Source organism: Onychomys torridus, chromosome X, assembly GCF_903995425.1.
Source record: "Onychomys torridus chromosome X, mOncTor1.1, whole genome shotgun sequence".
In the NCBI taxonomy this organism is placed as follows: Eukaryota; Metazoa; Chordata; class Mammalia; order Rodentia; family Cricetidae; genus Onychomys; species Onychomys torridus.
The window spans coordinates 48,708,966-48,728,561 of record NC_050466.1 but is presented as its reverse complement, the minus strand read 5'-3'; the positions used below and the strand labels follow the sequence as shown (position 1 = coordinate 48,728,561).

The 19,596-nt window shown below is 38.2% G+C and overlaps 1 protein-coding gene across 4 annotated transcripts in view; it reads right to left on the bottom strand.

Annotated features, from left to right (window-relative positions):
* Mtm1 (myotubularin 1) overlaps positions 1-19,596 on the bottom strand; it is a 132,961-nt gene that overhangs the window by 27,618 nt on the left and 85,747 nt on the right. For 2 of the 4 annotated variants that reach the window (XM_036175335.1, XM_036175334.1), the window contains 4 exons: positions 18,871-18,954; positions 16,205-16,354; positions 11,506-11,694; positions 4,576-4,761 (listed from right to left, as the gene is read on the bottom strand). In XM_036175335.1, the coding sequence (XP_036031228.1) occupies positions 4,576-4,761; positions 11,506-11,694; positions 16,205-16,354; positions 18,871-18,954 (609 nt within the window). Of the gene's footprint in view, positions 1-4,575; positions 4,762-11,505; positions 11,695-16,204; positions 16,355-17,112; positions 17,168-18,870; positions 18,955-19,596 lie in introns of all 4 variants that reach the window. The other 2 variants (XM_036175337.1, XM_036175336.1) reach the window with 2 other exon arrangements.

The following is a 19,596-nucleotide window of genomic DNA, read 5'->3' as shown; positions in this document are numbered from 1 at the left end:
TAAACTGCTAGGATTTAACTGATGTGTGAGAAACTGAGGTGGATCCTGTTACATGTGCACATGTGGGCTCCTCAGTGTTCTCACAACTACACTGGTCATGTGAAAGAACAGTGACAATTTCTATCATTACTTTTGAATCCCCCTCACTAGGGACAAAATTATAAAGTCTGATGGGGATCTTCTACATTTTCTACATTCCTTAAGTCCTAACTTCTACACATCATCTTTTTCACTCAGCCTTGCCTCATGATTTACCCAGGCACCCAAGACAATTAACCAGTTGGATTTTCAAACAGTTTTTCTTTCTTCTTTCTGCTGTAAGATAGGGGCTTTCCCCCACCTTCTTAAGGTCTCTAATACATGTCTGCATGCATGCATTCATTTTCTATTCCTCTCGCCCCTCCTCCATCTCTCCTCCCTCCTGCCTTCCTCTATTTTTCTAAAAAAAGAAAAGAAAAAAAAGAAAAGAAAGTATTTCAACTTTGCTGAAACAACAAAGAAAGCAAAAGTTGGGAAATAACTTTCTAAATTCTGCTGGATTCTTTAATTGGATTTTTGAGCATTTCCTCATATTATTAGCAACCACAATACATGATTTCCTTCATGACTGCACAGCATTTCATTATATAGATAGAACTCTTCTATAGTCAGATTATTTCCAATGGTTTTCCACTACTATAAAAACTCCCATACACTAAACTTCCAAAGTGTGTTTCTTTCCTTAATAAAACACCCAAGTTGACTTGAAAGCCTTTCTTATAATCACTAACTCTCCATTTCGTTCTCTTTTTTCTAGCTTTTTTTGGCTGGCTTGCATGTGTGCTGTGTGCTGTGTGCCGTGTGTGTGTGTGTGTGTGTGTGTGTGTGTGTGTGTGTGTGTGTAGTGGGTAGCCATTCCAGCTTTGACCTGGAAGCTCCAGCCCCCATTGAGGCTTTGGTAATGGTCATGCCTACAAGGCGGGGCTGAGAGAGGACGCTGAAGACCCGAGATCCAGATGCATGGACTCTCTTAGTTCCTGGACCCTGGACTCTGGAGGTAGACCGAGCAGAGTTCTCCAGAGAACATTGCTGTACTGTGCCATGCCTTTCCCAGACCCTGTAAACTATCCCTTCACTTGTAAGTTACCCCACAAAATAAACCTCCCTTAACTATGTGGAGTGGCCTTAATAATTTCACCAATATGTGTGTGTGTGTGTGTGTGTGTGTGTGTGTGTGTGTGTGTGTGTGTGTGTGTTCATTCAGGTGTATGTTTAGGCCAAGGCTGACATTAGGGATCTTCTTCAATTCTTCTTTATTCATTGAGGCAGGGACTTTCAATCTATCCCAGAGCTTATCAATACGGCTAGTCTGGCTAGCCAACTTGTTCTGAAGAGTTCCTTTTCACCTTTCAGAGAACTAGAGTTACAGGCAGGTAGGTTGCCACACCAACTTGGCATTTATATGGGTCCTGAGGATCAAAATTCCAGTCCTCACATTGAGTGTCAAGTACTCTAGGCACTGATATATCTCCCCAGCCCTTATCTAGCTCTACAAAGGAATAATTTATATTCATCACTGTAATTTCCAATTATCACCCCCATGATATTGCCAACCACCCAATAGATGTCTACCTTCTTGGGTTCTTTCTAGACATTCTAACATCTTTGAAGCAATTGATGTCTCTCTTTAGGGATGACTTCACTGAATCCCGCTTTTCTTCTATGTCGATTTCAAACCTAACTGGGGCTCCATTCCAAGACTTCTTATCTTCTTCTCAACTGGAGCATCTCTCAGCATACACCATCAATGACTCAGCTGAAGTTTAGTGCTCAACCACTGACTCACAAGCTCACATGTCAGTTCCAAGTCTCTATCTTGAGTTCTACTTTACATGAGAACCTGTTTGACACATCACACCAGAAGATGGCCTACCACTACCTCCAAAGCATAGTGTTTCTGGCTAAGTCTAGTCAGGACTGCCCTTTAACTGAAAATGGAAGCATCATTTTTTCAGGCAAGTGGGTGTACCCTTCTTGTGGCAGTCTTCATTCTAAAGCTTTTACATCAAGATAATCACAACTCACCACAGGTTCTGCATAAGAAGCAACTTGCATCTTATCTTTTAGTAGCCTCTGCATCCTTGTATTGACACTACTATTTTGAACCTTCTTTTTCTAACTTCACATTCTTTTCTCTTGTACCAATTACATAATCAACCCCAAGAACAGTTCCCTACATTACCTAACTGTTACTCAAACCCTGAGATCTCTCCTCAGATTTAATAGTCAAGGCCCTGGCTGCCTGGCTTCTCCCAGATCCATTGCTAGACCAATCTCACTTAAAAATGTTTCTTAGTTTTATAAACTTCATTATTTATTGGAAATAAATTAAAACATGCCATTCTTGTAAACCTGAATTCACTTACAACAGTTTCTGAGTGCTCACCTCAGCTGTCACATTTAAAATGGATTCCCCATCCCTCTGCTTTCTTGAAGGACTAGATCAAGCCTATTTTTTCAGTTGACTTTGCTAAAACACAGTATCTTGGAATATGATATTTCCTTTTACACCTAACTTTTTTGACCATCTAGCCACCTTCTTCAGGGCCTTTTTCTCCTACACAAGTTCTACTATGATGATCTGCATTAAAACTGTGCTATTTAAAAATGTATTTTAAATTTCAGCAATACACGAAAGCTGTGAGGGTACTGCAGCTGATACCCAGATACCTAACCCAGTTTCCCTTCTTAATATCCAATATTCAAATATCCCCATTGCACAGGATATTTGCCACAACTAAGAAACCTATATTGACACATCACTACTTACTAAGAAATTTATCAGCCGGGTGGTGGTGGCACACGTCTTTAATCCCAGCACTTGGGAGGCAGAGCCAGGTGGATCTCTGTGAGTTCAAGGCCAGCCTGGGCTACAGAGCAAGCTCCAGGAAAGGCACAAAGCTACACAGAGAAACCCTTTCTCGAAAAACTGCTGTGGATATCGCTCTGTGTAAATAAAATGCTGATTGGCCAGTGGCCAGGCAGGAAGTATAGGCAGGACAAGAGAGAAGAGAATTCTGGGAGGTGGAAGGCTGGGGCAGGGAGACACTGCCAGTCACCACCATGATAAGGAAGATGTAAGGTACAGGTTAGCCACGAACCAAGTGGCAAAGTATAGACTAATAGAAATAGATTAATTTAATATAGAAGAAGTAGATTACAAGAAGCCTGCCACGGTCATACAGTTTATAAGTAATATAAGCATTTGAGTGATTATTTTGTAAGTGGGCTGTGGGACCATGGGGGCTTGGTGGCACCTGGAGAGAAGCTCTCCAACTACCAAAAAAAAGAAAGAAAGAAAGAAATTTATCTGTAAGTTTATTGCTTTAAAAGTCCATACTTTATTCATATTTCCTTAAGGTTTCTAAAAATATTTATTTACTTTATGTGTGGGTATTTGTCTTCATGTATATCTTTGTATCGTGTGTTTACCTGTGCATGCAGATGCCAGAAAAGGACATCAGATCCCCTGCAACTGGGGTTACAGAGAGTTGTGAGCCACCATACAGGTGATGGAAATCAAATTTGGGCTCTCTGGAAGGGCAGCTGTGCTCTTAATTGCTGAACCATCTCTCCAACCCCACATTTCCTTAGTTCTTAACCTAATGTCCCTTTTCTTTTCTAGAGTCCCATTCAGGATATGCCACTATAGTTAGAGGCCACAATTAATTATTTTGTAATTCATTTTCTGATGATAAATTAATAGAAATGAAAATTAGACAGGAAAAATAAAAAAATACAATTCCTGTCAAGTTGGAAGGCATAATTTCGCTAGAGAACAATATATCTTAATAATTTACCTGCTTAAAATATGCTTTCAGTCAGTTTGTTTATAAAACTATACAGTTTCCAAAAGTGCTAGTCCTCTAACATAGTTCCTAATACTTGTACTTTGAAAGAGGGTTTTTATGCTTCTATCAGAACAAACAATTGAATATAATCAAAGTGCAAAACCTATTCTTTAAAATTAGTCATTATGCAAAACCTATTCTTTAAAATTAGTCATTAGCCAGGTGGTGGTGGTGCACACCTTAACCCCAGCACTTGGGAGGCAAATGCAGGTGGATTTCTGTGAGTTCAGCCTGGTCTATAGAGTGAGTTCCAGGACAGCCAAAGCTATACAGAGAAACCCTGTCTTGAACCACCTGCCTCAAAATAAGCCCAATAAAATAATTCATTAATAAATTGTTAAAATGAAAGCAACAACAAAAAGGCACCTCTGTCTAGGTCTATGAGTGATATACCCAATAAGAGTTGGATAATAAATTGGCTATTCCCAAACAAACCTACATGAGCCTATTTACTACTGACAAGACTAGAAGAGAAAGCTCTTCAGACTCTAAACATAAGACACATGATGTCGTGAAATCTTCAATTTAGGTAAGCAAATTATAAAGAAACATCAATCTGTCAAGTGTAGGATCTTCACCTACAGTTTCTTTTTCCATATGTAATTTTAAATATTAAAGGAAAAATTTCATCATCTTCAAAATAAGTGTTCTTTTATACCTGCAAATATTTTTAGAGTATACTTGCCTTGATATGTTCTAACCAATGAGTAGCCTCCAAACTGGACAACCAATGAGATTCTTCAACGTTGGGATAAACAATGTCTTTCACTTTTTTTAAAGATTCACGCATAACATGAATATTATGAATGTCTAAGAAAGAAAGTTCGGCGTTATGATATGCATCATCACTTTCATATCCTCCTCCTGTTGCCTAAGAAACAACAAGTTTACAATCAGTTAGGTTTTCTATTTTATCAGTACCTTAGCCAAAATATCTCATAAGCTCTTTACTTTAAAAATTTTAACTCAAACACTTCTAATTTAAATAGTTAATTTGATTTCTTACTTCCTATGCAACACAAAGCCTCAAAAACCTGAGTCATACTTTGAGCTAGAGAAAAAAAAATATGGAATGCTGGCAATTTCCTGTGGTCTGGGGTGGGGTGGAGACAACTGAATTCATCAGACAGTATTCCCTTCAAAATGTCCTGTAATTACTGGCTCTTCTAGATCTGGAAAATCAAGAACAGGTTCTGAAAAGTCCTCCTCTATCAATTTTGTGGCTATTCTTGAACTGTTTGGGGAAGGGGTAGCCGTATTAATGCAGCAGCAGGCAACTCCAACATGGTAAGCATTCTCACAGGCTATAATGTGTTAGGTGAAAACAGCTTTTGTAGCTAGACAAAGGTCAACAGCTCAGCTTCAGCCTCTCCTTACAACATGATCTGGTGCCAAACACTAACCTTGAAGCACCAGTGTCCCATCTTGTAAAGCATGGTTTACTCCCTAGGTATAACAGGATAAAAGGAGCCAGAATCCTTTACAACGGCTAACAGCAGTCACCTTCTGATGATGCTGTGCTTTGTCATTTTACCTCTTATAGGAATGCTACAAGACAGATGTTAGTATCCACAATTTGCACATTGGAAAGTAGAAACTAAGAGGCTTACCCATTCCAAAGTCATGCAAGTATTAAGTAGAATTTAAGTTTGCTTTGATTTCAGTGTATAAATCTTTTCTACTGTATCCCAACCATTTTTTCACTACAGCAAGGACAGAGCTGCATGTAGTGGTTCCACAAGATTCTAAGAGGGACAAGATTGCCACCACCTACTGTATGAAGCACAAAGTTTTGTTGGTGTTGTCTTTGTGGTGCTACATATTGAACTCAAGGCCTTATACATACTAGGCAATTGGTCTACTATGAAGTACTTAATAGTATTCACTTGTTAAGGTAGACTTTAGTTAACCACCACAACACTGAAAAGTATCCATTTCCACAATGACAAAAAGAAACATTATGAATTTGTTTAGGTATGTAGCTGTACTTTGCTTAAAGGTTTTTGAAATGTCACAGGATAGGTAAATTTGGGCCCTTTAAGAAAAAGTGAAACTGAGATTCTTAAGAGATACTAACTTCAGAGTGCCTGTAGTAGGAGCACAGGGAAGCACCCACGTGGGACTGAAGAGGAAAGTACAATGCAAATGTATCATCTCCACAATAGCCCTCTTTTTCTTCATGTCAGTGTTAGGAATATAAGCCTGTAGCCAGAGTTGGAACAGCAGGGGGCCCTGATGCCCCAGGGTTACCTATAGGGATTTCTTGCAGTAAAAGTAAGGGTATCACCTGGACTTCACACCTGAAAATCTGTGTCAGCCCAAAGTCCTTAGTCTCCAAACACTCTAGAGGAGAAAACATTTAGGCATGAATGCTTCTTTCAAGCTTCATTTACAGAGCATCATCAATAAGTTAATGAGAAATGATCCCTTTGTTAGTTTTTTTGTTTTTGTTTTTTTGTTCTTTGAGACAGAGTTTCACTGTATAGCCTTAGCTATCTTGACACTTACTCTACAGATCAAGCTGGTCTTGAACTCAGAGATCTGTCTGCCTATGCTTCCCGAATGCTGGGATTAAAGGCATGTGCCACCACCACCTGGTTGATTTTTTTTAAGACAGCATCTTACATTGTATGTACCACAGGCCTACCTAGAACTGACTATCTAGCATAGGCTGGCCTAAAACTCATGGCAATCCTCCTCCTTCAGCATTCCAAGTGCTGAGATAATAGATGTGAGCCACCACACCTATTTTCTATTTTCTACTTTTAGTCATTGTTTTGTTTTTAATGTAAGTGTCAGATCTCCTGGAATTGGAGTTATAGGCTGTTTTGGCTGCTACAACACTAACTTAGTTTCTCTGGAAGAGCAGTAAATGCTCCTAACCACTAAGCCATCTCTCCAGCTCCTACTTGACATTTAAAGAGATTTTTGCTAATAAATCAGCAGACAAATATATCGCCTTCCCCTCTTATGGCTGTCTACACTTGTGGAAGAAGGCCAGAGTTACTGGCATCTGCCTGGTAGTCCTTTATGCAAACTGCAGGCACAGACCTGACAAGTAAGAGTTAGGTTATTTTAGCTAGCTCTGCAAGCCTATATATAATGCAATGACACATCCATCCTCCTGTAGACAGAGGGGCTGCTCTTCTGCGTGTGTGGTGTGGCTGTTACATAATTATGGGGATTTTCAGAGATGCTTGACACTAGAGTTCCTTTCATAAGTAACTGAGCATGACGTGTAAAAATAAAAGCAAAAGGAAAAATACATGTTTTAGTCATTGCCAAAGTTTCTGGCAAAACCAGACATTAACACAGCCCTACTTTAATTCAGCACAGTGCTCTGCCCAAAAATAGAAGCACTGTGGTGCTAGATCTTACCACCCCTAGGTTTTGTTTAAATGAAAATGATGTGATGTTGCTGATTACATCTAAATATCCACAAGAGAGGAAAAATTATTAGGGGTCAAGAGAACAGAAGTCAGCAAGGGTAAAAAATCAATTAGTCAAGCACAGACTGAGTTCCCCAAAGTTCAAATTCTGCATCTCTGGTTACCTTTGAAGTCTTCCCTTTGGTTTTTCTTTCTTCAACGAAAGTGAACAACCCAAATTACCTAGAATGTTATAAAGAGCCAAGGGCCTATTGCTATAGATATAGACAAGAAGTGGAGAGATAGAGCCGGGAGGAGAGGTTTTAAGAATGACCCAGAATGCTTTAAGGCTTAGGTGTTCTGTTTTTTTTTTTCCTTAATATTATCCCTCTTTTCATTCCTAAAAGGATTAGAAACAAAGGCTTATTTTCTCAACATTAAAAAGGTACTCAAGAATTCTGTTGTTATAATGAGCTTTAGAGTTTAATATAACTAAGGTATTCATTTCACACACTTTAATATTTTAAAATATTCTTTCTAAATACTTTATTTTATTGCTACATCATATCTATTTCAGACTAAATATTTAAAGTACATGGAATTATTGTATTTTATACATGTGTTCACCCGGAGTTGTACATGAAGGATAATTCAAAATATATAAAATTAGGATAATTCAAGAAGATATTTAGATTTAATTTCCTAAATCCTTTACTTATAATTCCTAATTGACTTACCAATTCAACTTCATGACTGCTTTACACAGAGAAGTTTGAAATTATTTCTACATAAACCCCAATTGTGTTAACAAATATCTCGTCTAAAGCAAACATGAGGCCAGGGCAGGCAGCCCAGGATTAAACATGTAGGACAGCTGAGCCACATACAAATGGTAAAGAGCTGAGTCCCACACACACTCACAGTCTACACACCCTAGGGGAGACAGACTTCATACACACTCCATTTTAGAAATTGCTGGATCTATCTGGGCTGCTCAAGGACTTGCTTTGCTTTCTTATGATGGGTTCTGCATTATTGAAGCTGTCAGATAAATGACCCTGGGATGAGCAGAGCATTAAAGATGATGAAATTTAAGTCTACAGCTGAGAAGAATAAATCTGAAAGACAGAATTTGGGAGTGAGCAACTTGGGGCAGACTTACAACACAAGTAAAGATGGGAGAATCAAAAACATAAAACCAGAAAACAGGCAAGGTAGTTTAATCTCAATACTTGAGAGGCTGAGGCTGGAGAACTGCCATAAATTCTAAGCCAGCCTAGACTAAACAGTGAGACACTGTCTAAACCAACTTGTAGTAGAATATTATTTTAAAGTGTGTTACTTTTGTTTATGTTGCATTTGTTTAACTCTGTGAAGCTATCTTACTGTGCCTTTCTAAAACATCTGACTGGTCTAATAAAGACCTGAATGGCCAATAGCAAGGCAGGAGAAAGGATAGGTGGGACTGGCAGGCAGAGAGACAATATATAGAAGGAGAAATCTGGGAGGAGAAGAGAAAAGAGATGTAGGAGTGAAGAAAGATGGATAGAGAAAAAGGTGGGCTCCAGGGACCAGCCACCCAGCTACACAGCAAGGCACAGAGTAAGAGTAAGATTTACAGAAGTAAGAGAATGGGAAAAGTGCAGAGGTAAATGATATAGATATAATAGGATGAAAGGGTTAATGAACTTACTTTTAAAGAACAACTTGTTTAAAATGTCTTACATTGGTATAGATTTTAGTCTACTGACACAAACTTAAAGCTAATTTTGTTATACTGTATATATATTTCTACTCTCATTTGAGGTATTATGTTTATGCAACTCATTTAGATTGTAATGGATAATTAAGAAATACAGATCAATTAGTCTTCTATGACAGTCAAACTTATAGTCATGTTAAGTTTTCTAGGTAGACGTAGAGATATTTCAGATAGACAGGTAATCTTCAAATACTTCAAAGACCTACAGAATATGGCATTTAAAATATTTTTAAAATTTAGAATTTCTGGACAGTGAGACATGTCTGCTCCTGGCAGCACCAATTTACTTCAGAGAGGAGGATGGGCATCAAAGACACTTCATATGGAGTTTATCTTCACCTTGGCAAAAATAGCCATTTGGTCAAGAAACTGTTCTTGCCTGCACTGCTTGATCAACTGGACATACAGGACCCATAGAAAGGTGACCACTGAACTTTGCTTGAAAAAATGGTCCTTCAGGTTCCTGCTTTGCAGAGGAAACTGCCAGACATTCTACAGGACACTGAAAAAAGTGACCAAGAGATTCTAGCCCTGTGGGCTGAAGACAAATGCCCCAACTTTACAAAGGAACATTCCTGGCTGCCAGCTGTCTCTGTCTACCCTGCAAGACTCCCGAAAGTTGCTTGCATCCTTCTCCCGGTTCTAAGGTAATATTATATACTTCTGAGGTCTTTAATGTGGTTGAAGACTAGATAGTTATGCTTTCCTCAATTATGATAAAAGATAAGTTAGATATAAAACCTTAGACTCATAAATATAAGATAGATAGGATATCTTCTTTAATATTGTAACTGTAATTCTTGCTTGATAATTGTTTTGTTATCAGAAATTTTACTATATAAAAGTTAAAACCTTGCTTTTTGAAAAAAAGAAAAGGGGAAGTGCTGTGGGATGTTCTGTATGTCAAATGTGTTGCTCTGATTGGTTAAACTAAATAAAGTGCTGATTGGCCAGTAGCTAGGCAGAAAGGATAGGGTAGGCGGGACAAGGAGGAGGAGAATTCTGGAATGTGAAGGCTAGGGGAGGGAGACACTGCCAGCCGCCTCCATGAAAAGAAAAGATGTAAGGTACTGGTAAGCCATGAGCCATGTGGCAAAGTATAGATTAATAGAAATGGGCTAAATATAAGAGTAAGAGCTAGACAATGATAGACATGAGCTAATGGCCAAGCAGTTTAAATAATATAAATGTCTATGTGTTTATTTTATAAGTGGATCATTGGACTAAAAGGGCTGGGGGGGAGGGCTGGAGAGAAGGTCTCCAACTACAGGTATAAGGTAGTAGGGACAATTTAAGATAAGGAAAGCTAGCTAGAAACTAAGACAAGCTAAGGACCAGCATTCATAATTAAGAATAAACCTCCATGTGTGATTTGTTTGGTTGCTGGGTGGCAAGGCTCCCCCAAAGACCAAAGACCAACCAACAACACCAACCAACGAACCAAACAAAAACACAAAGAAGCCATTACAAGGCAAAAAATTCCTTTCCCCAAAACCCTCAAAGCAAGGTAGGCCTGTCAATCTTAAGACACTTATAAAGGACAAACAAGCTTTTTACAGCTGCTTCTGGGGGCAACACCATACAGTCACTGATGTTTGCAGTGATGACCCTATTCCACTTGAAGTATATTTCACATATTCTGTTTCAAAAGCAAAAAGCCAATTGAGATTTATTTTAAAAAAAAAGAAAAGAAAAACTCGATTTCTGTGTTTGTGAATATAAAATTCATACACGGACCTACTCGTTTCTTCAACTATCTTACATAAATAACAATTTATGGGTACAGATGATATACATGAGGAAGTCTTCAGGTAAAATGATAAATTTCAGATTTTAATACTACAGCTTCCTACAATTCCTGAAAATAACCCACCAGTTCACACAATGAGAGTAATCACAGCCACAAGGGATCCAAAGACTATCTTTTGCGAAAGGGTCTAGACAAAGCCCTCTTTCATTACAGTTCTAGACATGCCATTTAATGAAGTATTGCTTTGGCTTGTATTGGCTTGTTTATTTTGTGTTTGTGTTTACTGTTTAGTCTTGGCTGGCTTGGAATTCATAGCAATCCTCCAGCCTCAGCCGCTCAAGTACTAAGATTATAGGCATAAACTACCTTGGATTCTCCTGCTTCTGTCTCCATGATGCTAGGATTATGGCTGTTATCACAGTATATGACTAGGCTTAATGTTCATAATATTTCTTTTGTTATTGTACATTCATTCACTTCTTTGGAGATAGGGTCTAATGAAAATCAAATTTGCCTAAAACTCATTATGTAGCTGAGGATGATCTTGAACTCATGTTCCCCCTGCCTCCACCTTCCCCATGCTAGAATTACAGGTATGTTCCCAGTGAGAGCCTGGCTTAAAAAATAATTATATAAAAATTAAAAATAAATTCACATATTGGTATACTATGGAAAAACCATTCATGGAAAACACTGCAGTTCATGTTTAGTTAGGTTTCCATTGACTACACTCACCTTGTTGGCCACTGCATTTACACTGGGTCGTGCATCATAAATCGTGAGCTTAGAAATTTGTCTGTTAGTTTCCCTGATCACATCCAGATATTTCTCGTCATCTTTGTTTCTTTTACCACTCACACCGACAAGAGGCTGACTGCAGCGCATAATGACCATCTTGTTTTCTGGATGAATCCATGACAGTACCTACGGTTAGTTCAGAAAGTTTAATCTAGCAAGTCTCCAGAAATAATTAAAACTGACAATCATGACAAAGGGAATCAGTGCTAAAACTGGATACTTCCTTACTAGTAATTTTCACTGTGTGTGGCACCAGAACACACACATTTAACACAACTGCTCAGACACAATCTGAACAGTCAGGTTTACCAGCCTTTCTTTTAAGATTAACACTATAAATTGATGCTTACAAAAACAAAACTGAATTACTGAAAGAATGTACAGTTTTTGCTGTTACTAGAGTTTGGTAGCTTGAACTAAACATGTTATCATATGAAAACAACTTGAATAATAAAAGATGGGCAAAAGCAATCATTGCACTGCCAATGGTGGTAACTTATATCTACCAGTTCTTTCCCAACAGTCTCAATTCTAGAATACAACATAGGAGGAGGAAAATACTAGGGAAGCAAAGAAAATTGGGTGACCAAGAGAGCTACCACTATCCACTTTGAAGTCAAGATCCCCAAGGCCAAAAGGGCATATGTGGCTCACCCTCAGAGTCAGTCTTCAACTGACTGGCAAGCCTGGCTCATGTGATGCTGGGCTTCTCAGCTCAAAGCCTATGAAAATCTGCGCACATAAACAGTAGTTGATAACATCCCCAAAAGTACTGCTGGTGTTAGCATTTAGGCATCTGTACTGGCCTGCCCTTAGGGTCCTGACAGGATACATCCTCAGCTGCAGCCACTAAGAGCACCCTTTGTGTGCATTTGCTATGTTTTCATATAAAAGGGGGACCTGGCCCACCTCCAGTCTCTTTCTTTCTCTTCCTTCACTCTCACTCCCAAGGACCCATCTCTGCCCCTTCTCTTCCCTCCCCTCAATAAACCTCCCATGTAGGCCTGGTGTATGGTGTGACTCCTTTCCATCATTTAAAAAATACAACATCAGGTACTTCTGAAAATGTGGTAGAGGCCTAGTTTTCATTTTCCTTAGCCAAGTTGGATAACTGAAATGGACAGTAGTATTAATTGATACTTCAAAATGGCTCGAATGCTCCCAACACAAAACAATGATAACTATTGGAGGTGATGAATATGCTAGTTAGCTTGAACTGGTCAGTACATTTTATTTTATATATATATATATATATATATATATATATATATATATATATATATATACACACACACATATATATATATATATGTATATGTACATATATATGTATAATATACTTATGTAGAACACTGAGCCTATAAATATGCATAACTACAGTGTGGCACTGAAAAATCAACTGTGAATGTTTATGAATATGAAAGATATGTGGAGAGATTCCAGTTTTCCTGTGGTGCTACCCTCAGGCACTGAACTCATGGCCCTCCCTAGTCAGATGGAGAAAATAATAATGACCTCAAATGACTGCTGGGAGGACAAAAGAACAATGCCCACAAAGTATGCAATAAATGTGAGCTCACATTAGCTTCTAGAGGCAGGATCCGTAGCCAGCAAAATCAGTTCCAAAAATGATGAAATACAGACACAGGATGAAACAACATAATCATTGGGGCTCACTAAATATAAGATCAAATATTCTGATGACTTTTAAGTTATTCCTTTATGATGGAAAGTGACAAACATGGAAGCTTAACAATACAGTTTTAATATGATGCTATGAGCTTCTCACTTCTGAAAAATTGTCACATTATAATAAGAATGTGCATTTGTTCCCAGAAGAGTCCTTATGCCATGTTAGAGATCAGCCCATGCCAAGGAGGCTCAAAGCCCTGGGAAATCCACTGGCCTACCTTAAACCTGCATCTTCTAACCCACAGTGTGGGTCTCAGATCTGCCCATCTACTTCCTATGACCTGTATAAGACTGTGCTTGTCTGAATTCTGTCATGAGTGTACTCATGAGGCCCACTTCCCCTGAGGACTTAAAGGCAGTCTACAGTAGCTAGGGGCAGTGGCTTATTCTGGTATTTTTACTTTTTGTGCATGCATGTTTTGCCTGTATGTATGCCTATGCATTATACACATGCCTGGTTCCTTCAGAGGCCAGGAGAGGATGTCTGATTCCCTGGAACTGATGTTACAGATTGTTGTGAGTCACCATGTGGGTGCTGAGAATCGAACTCTGGCCTACTGCCAAGAGTAGTTTGAACTCTTAACCATTGACCCATCTCTCCAGTTCCTGGCTACCTTTAAAAAACTGTATTTGATGTAAAAATTACTGGGAACAAATTGTGATATTACTTTATTTTATTTTAAATTATCTAGTTTGTATTATTACTATTAAAATTAATTTTGAGAAGCCATCAATAATTAAAAATGTAGTCACTAAAAGATGGTTATTACAGTATTATTTATTTGGAATTTTTAACATTTATTTATTTATTTTGTATGGGGGGGTCATGTGAGTGGGTGGACACATGCCACAGAGCATGTGCAGAGGTCAGAGAATGAATTAAGAGAGTTAGTTCTCTCCCTCTACCATGTTGGTACCAGGGATCAAACTCAGGCTGTCAGGCATGGCATCAAGTGTCTTTATTCATTGAACAATCTCGCTGGTCCACAGCAATGTTTATAAGAGCAAAAAGTCAAAAAGGACCTAGAAATCTTACAGTAGAAAACTGATTAAATCATTGTACATCTAGACACTAAGGTATGAGCTAGTCATGAAAAGTTAAGGTTAAGATATATTGCTAGGGAAGAACATTAGTCTGAGATCTAAATTAAAGGATAATTCAGTGCTGGTCCTCAATAGGTGGCAGGCTTGTTTGGCTTACCAGTGTTTTCTAAATATCTCAAATGAGTACATATCACTTATCTATTAACAGCTTCTGTAAAATTAAGAAATGCCTGTTTGTTTGAGAAAAGGAATATGCATCTGTTAACAACAACATAATGCAAGTGCATGAGCTCTCTAACCAGTGGTATTTTATTATAATATGAACCTGATTTGTGTTTAAATGAGGTATTTCTCACAAACTATTCTTGTATTTTCATGCTTATTTTTATCCTTATGTTTTCCATAACTGGCATATTCATTTTCTGGACAAATGTTCTGAGACCTATTGTCAATAGTCACACAATCAAAATGTGTGTTAGAAACAGTATATGTCCAGGCTTATAATATATAATAGATCATTATAAAAATAAATATGACAGCTTAGCCTTAATATTTTTTAAGAAAAACAAGTAGGTAACCTCACAAAGAGAAAAACAATAACATGCTAATTTTTCCCCCTACACTGGACTCTCAGGAAGTGCAACAGGAACTATAGGATCATGGTAGTAGACTAAGGTCAATGGCTTAGGCACAACTGTCTCATTTCTTCTGTCCCATAAGCCACAAAACAGACAGACACACACAGACACACACACACACACACACACACACACACACACACACACACATACATTATTCTACAAAGCAGATGTTCAATGAAGACTAAGTAGATAGTGGACCAAACCCATACACACCACACTAGCCCAGTTCTCCCTTTCTGGTATAGGCAAGGCACATACCAAAAGACAAGTGTCTTGTGTCGTAATAGTTCAGTCTGCTGCTCTAATACAGAAAAGCATGTCCAAGTGCAGCATGAGAAGACCTATCTTCTAACTCTAGCTTCACATTCTACTAAAGAACATACTTTCAAGTACAATATTATCAGGAGGATATGAACAGACACCAATCAGAGAAGCAAGTGAATTTAGCTGACAATATATGAAGTTTTCCTCAAAAATATCCTTTTAAGGACAAGAATGTCTACACACAGAAGTCAAAGGCAAGGTGACATTAAATCTTAATTTCTTCAACCACTTTTTTTTAAATCTACTAATTTGATACAAAACCCAATGTACTTACTATGACAGCTCTTGAAAATTAACAGGGGAAGAAAAAACAATCTCTAAATTTTTAGGCAATAAAATTGATGTACCTAGTAGAAAGTATGACATGTCCATAAATATTTAGGGACTGAAAAAGAACTTTATGAGCTAGACTCAGTGACATGGTAGCATAATGTCTGGACTATTCTGTACTTGACTCCAGTTCATTAAGGGGATTGAGGCACCCTGCAAACAGGATGCAGATAAGCACATCCTAGGGTCAGCATAAAAGCCTGTACTAACACAACACGTTCTAATAGTCAAGTCCCTTCTTTGCAGCACAGTTTAACTAACATTTAGCAGTTGCCTGAATCTTGTCAGGTATCATGCCATAATGAAGACAACAACAAAGAGCTTGTCCTTTCTTTCCTACATCACAGGGTTGACTTGTGCCACTCTCACTGGTAGTCTCATTTAGAAGTCCTTCCCTGCCTTCCTTCTGCACCCTGGATTTAGAGCTCCTAGAAGGCAGCTGTTCGTTCTTTTCCCATTTCACACAGTGCTACACTTGCACTAGGCCCTTTGGTAATTACTCATCAGAATGAAACTCTAGAAAAAGAATGCTCCTCTGAATTATATGACTGCAGTTCTTATGAAAGAAAAGGCATTCTCTGGGGGAAATGTGACCTGGTACTCACAGGAATCCGATTTCGGGATCTAAAAGTTGCAACTCTCCTGAGGTCATCATCTGAGGTCCGATAGGGAACCACCAAAAGAGCAGGGTATGTGTCACAGAGTTCATAGCACTTATTAATGAAAGTTATCCTCCAGTGGTGATTGGGTAGGCCCTGCAGGACAAAAGGAAATGTAAGTCAGCATGAAATGATTTCATCTCTGCAATATCTTGGCTCTTTCTTCCTTCTAACATTATGTGCCCATCTCTCTTTGACCACAGAGTCATTGGCAGCCTACTTATTTACAATAAGGATGTCAAATCAATGATATAGACAACATGAGCATATGGACAAAACACTGGTGGTTTCCAGAACTGAACTATCTCTCGTAACTGTAGGTTCTATGGAATTTGAGATCTTCCTTTATTTCATGTAGACATATTCTTTACTCTTTGTGCAATACAGATAAACCTAAGGTCATCTCCTAGCCATGCACCCCTCCCCCTCCATTCCAAAGAAAAGTGCCATGGGCAGTGTTAACCTATGTCTCCTTAAGGGTAGCAACTTCTTCTCCTTGCTCCAAATAAGAGAGAGTGATACATTCTGTTCCCAAGTGAAAAGAGGGTAAGCCCAAGAGACAAAGCACTGTGGGGATGGAAAGGAAACCCCTCTGGGGAGGCTCATTTCGCCACCTCCGACAAGTTGTTTAAACCAAGAGGCTAGAGACCCAGGATCATTCTGTAACTTGTGTGAGGAGTGAAGTCACTTTAAGCAGACTGCTAGTATGACAGGGAGACACAGAAGCCACTCCCACATCCACTATGGACAATAACCAGAGGTGGTGGAATATTCTCTCCCCATACTCACAAATGCACAAATACACACATGAATGTGAGCTAGGTGGGTGTTTGCTTTGGGGACAGACATTGTACCTGTTCTTTAGGTCTGGCCCTATGTACCACGACCAAACAGATGTTGAGTCTGATGCTGAGTCCAATTAGAGAGTTTTAAGTCCCATCAGAAAGTTACAAGAAAAAAAAGATTGAATATAATGGCAGTCTATAACAAAATACCTTCAGAAGTTCATCTATGCATGCATTTCTTAAAAAAAAAACAGGAAATGTTTTGTTTCAAGCTAGAAGTTCAAACTAAAGGAAAGTCATACTATTGTCAACTAAAGATAAATAAGGTAGAATACATTCATACACAAAGTGAAAGAGGTTTGTTCCTAAATTGTGAACAATATTCTAATGTTCTTATTTCCGTTTCAGTTGTCAGTCTAGAACAGAGGACATTAAAATGAAAGGTATACACCCTTTGAAAAATCAGTAGTCTAAAGTTGATTCACAGGAACTCTCCTAACTGTGATCCAGAGCAAAACCTCCCTTCATCTACCCCAGGTATAAAGTCTGCTTATGAGTATGCAAAACCACTGATCAAAACTGAAAATGGAAGTCAAAAGCAGGGTCCTAGTGGTGAAGTGGTGGCTAGGAAGTTCTTCACAAGCTTAGGGTTCTGGAATAGTACTTTGTGTTCCTTTGCTTTTCATACAAATCAACTGGCTCTAATTTGATTCTTAAAAGCTCATTTCATAACATTTCCAAATTATTTTAAGGACCTTGTAGAAGAAATATGAAAAATTCCATTACAAAACTCCTAGCTGTACCACAGAATTAGTTATATTAGAGGTCAAACTGTAGGTTTGTTACATAATATGCATGCTTATTTGTGACATTCTTCATAAAAGTTCTTATATTTTTTCTTACTATGTATAGGGTGTGTATGACATGTTACAAGCACATGATGCACATGTATGCACATGTGTTGATATTTGTAAGTACACATATGAAAGCCAAATGCTGATGTCAGCTCTCTTCTTGTATTGTTCTATACCTTATCTTTAGAAACAGGGATCTCACTGAACTTGAAGCTCAATGATTGGCTAGACTGCCTGGCCAGAGAGCCCCTGGGATCTTCCTGTATCTCCTCCAGTGCTGGGATTACAGGTCTAGGCTACCACATTTGACTTTTTTACATGGGTTCTGTGAATCTAAGCTCAGGTCCTCAAGCTGCAAACACTTTACTTATTGAGTTATTTTCCTAGCACCAAACTCATGCTCTTATAACAAATGAACATTACACGTAGATGACATTTATGTGAGAGCATAATTAAGCTGTTTGTGGATACTATACATTAGTTATAACAATACATTATAACTAAAGAATTCTAACTCATTTGAATCTGTAATTCAGAACATATATAAATTAAATAAAAAGATCAGTAACATTTAAGCTTACACACACACACAGAGAGAGAGAGAGAGAGAGAGAGAGAGAGAGAGAGAGAGAGAATGAGAGAGAGAGAGAGAGTATAGAGGTTTTACTTTTCCAGACCCTAAGTATTTGACTTATTTCATAAACACCACAAAATGCATGTTCCTCACCTAGGAAAGGAAGCAGAACCCAACCATTCAGCTTTCAATACAGCTTGAATATGGCTACAGAATGAGCTTGCTAGTTACAAAAGGAAAATAATTGAACAATATTATACAAAATGTAGATGATACCACAGCCATGGACACATATTAGGTAGGCAAGGTTGTTATTTATTCTGAAATGACCAACAACAAAATGTCCCTATGCATGTCTGCAATGCAACACACAGCAGACAACAGAATTTATTGACTTACCTGCCTTCTGTATTCTTCAACTGGATTATAAACAGTCCATCCATCCACATTAAACTTCTCTTCATTTAAAAATGCAAATAATGGCTAGAAAAGGCCAGAAACAAAAGACTTTCAAGTTTGGTGTGAAGCAATAGTCTATTAATAGTTCATATTTTTCATAAAATAAATTTCACAGATTTGCGAACCATGAAATTTCAACCCAACTTGAGACTTACAACAAAGAAACAACTGTGGAAAATTCAGATCAGCCTTACACTAACATTTTTCAGGAATAAGTACTTTTGAAACCTCAATGTTCGAAGGCTACAAATGTCACCTGTTTTTTAATGATGTTACACACACACACTCACACACACACACACACCAGGTTTCCATACTAAAAACTACCTATGAATATTAAATACTGTTATCAATTGACCAGTTAAAAGCCACTACAAATAAAAGAAGAAATTCAGGAATAATTATTAAACAGTGCACCTGTCTCAAGAGAGTATCATGACATGTTTATCTATTTAAAGAGAGGCAGAGCATTAGGAAATGTTTAATTAACTGTTCTCTATGAATTCTGAATCAATATTCTGGCCTCTGAAATGACAGGACTCTGACCTCTCAAGGCACTACTGATGAATTTCCCAGCTTCACATACCATCTGTCCCCCAGTGAACATTCTAGCCTCGCTCTGAAAGTGATTATCTATGTGTCAGCTCCACAACCTCCAGGCACTTC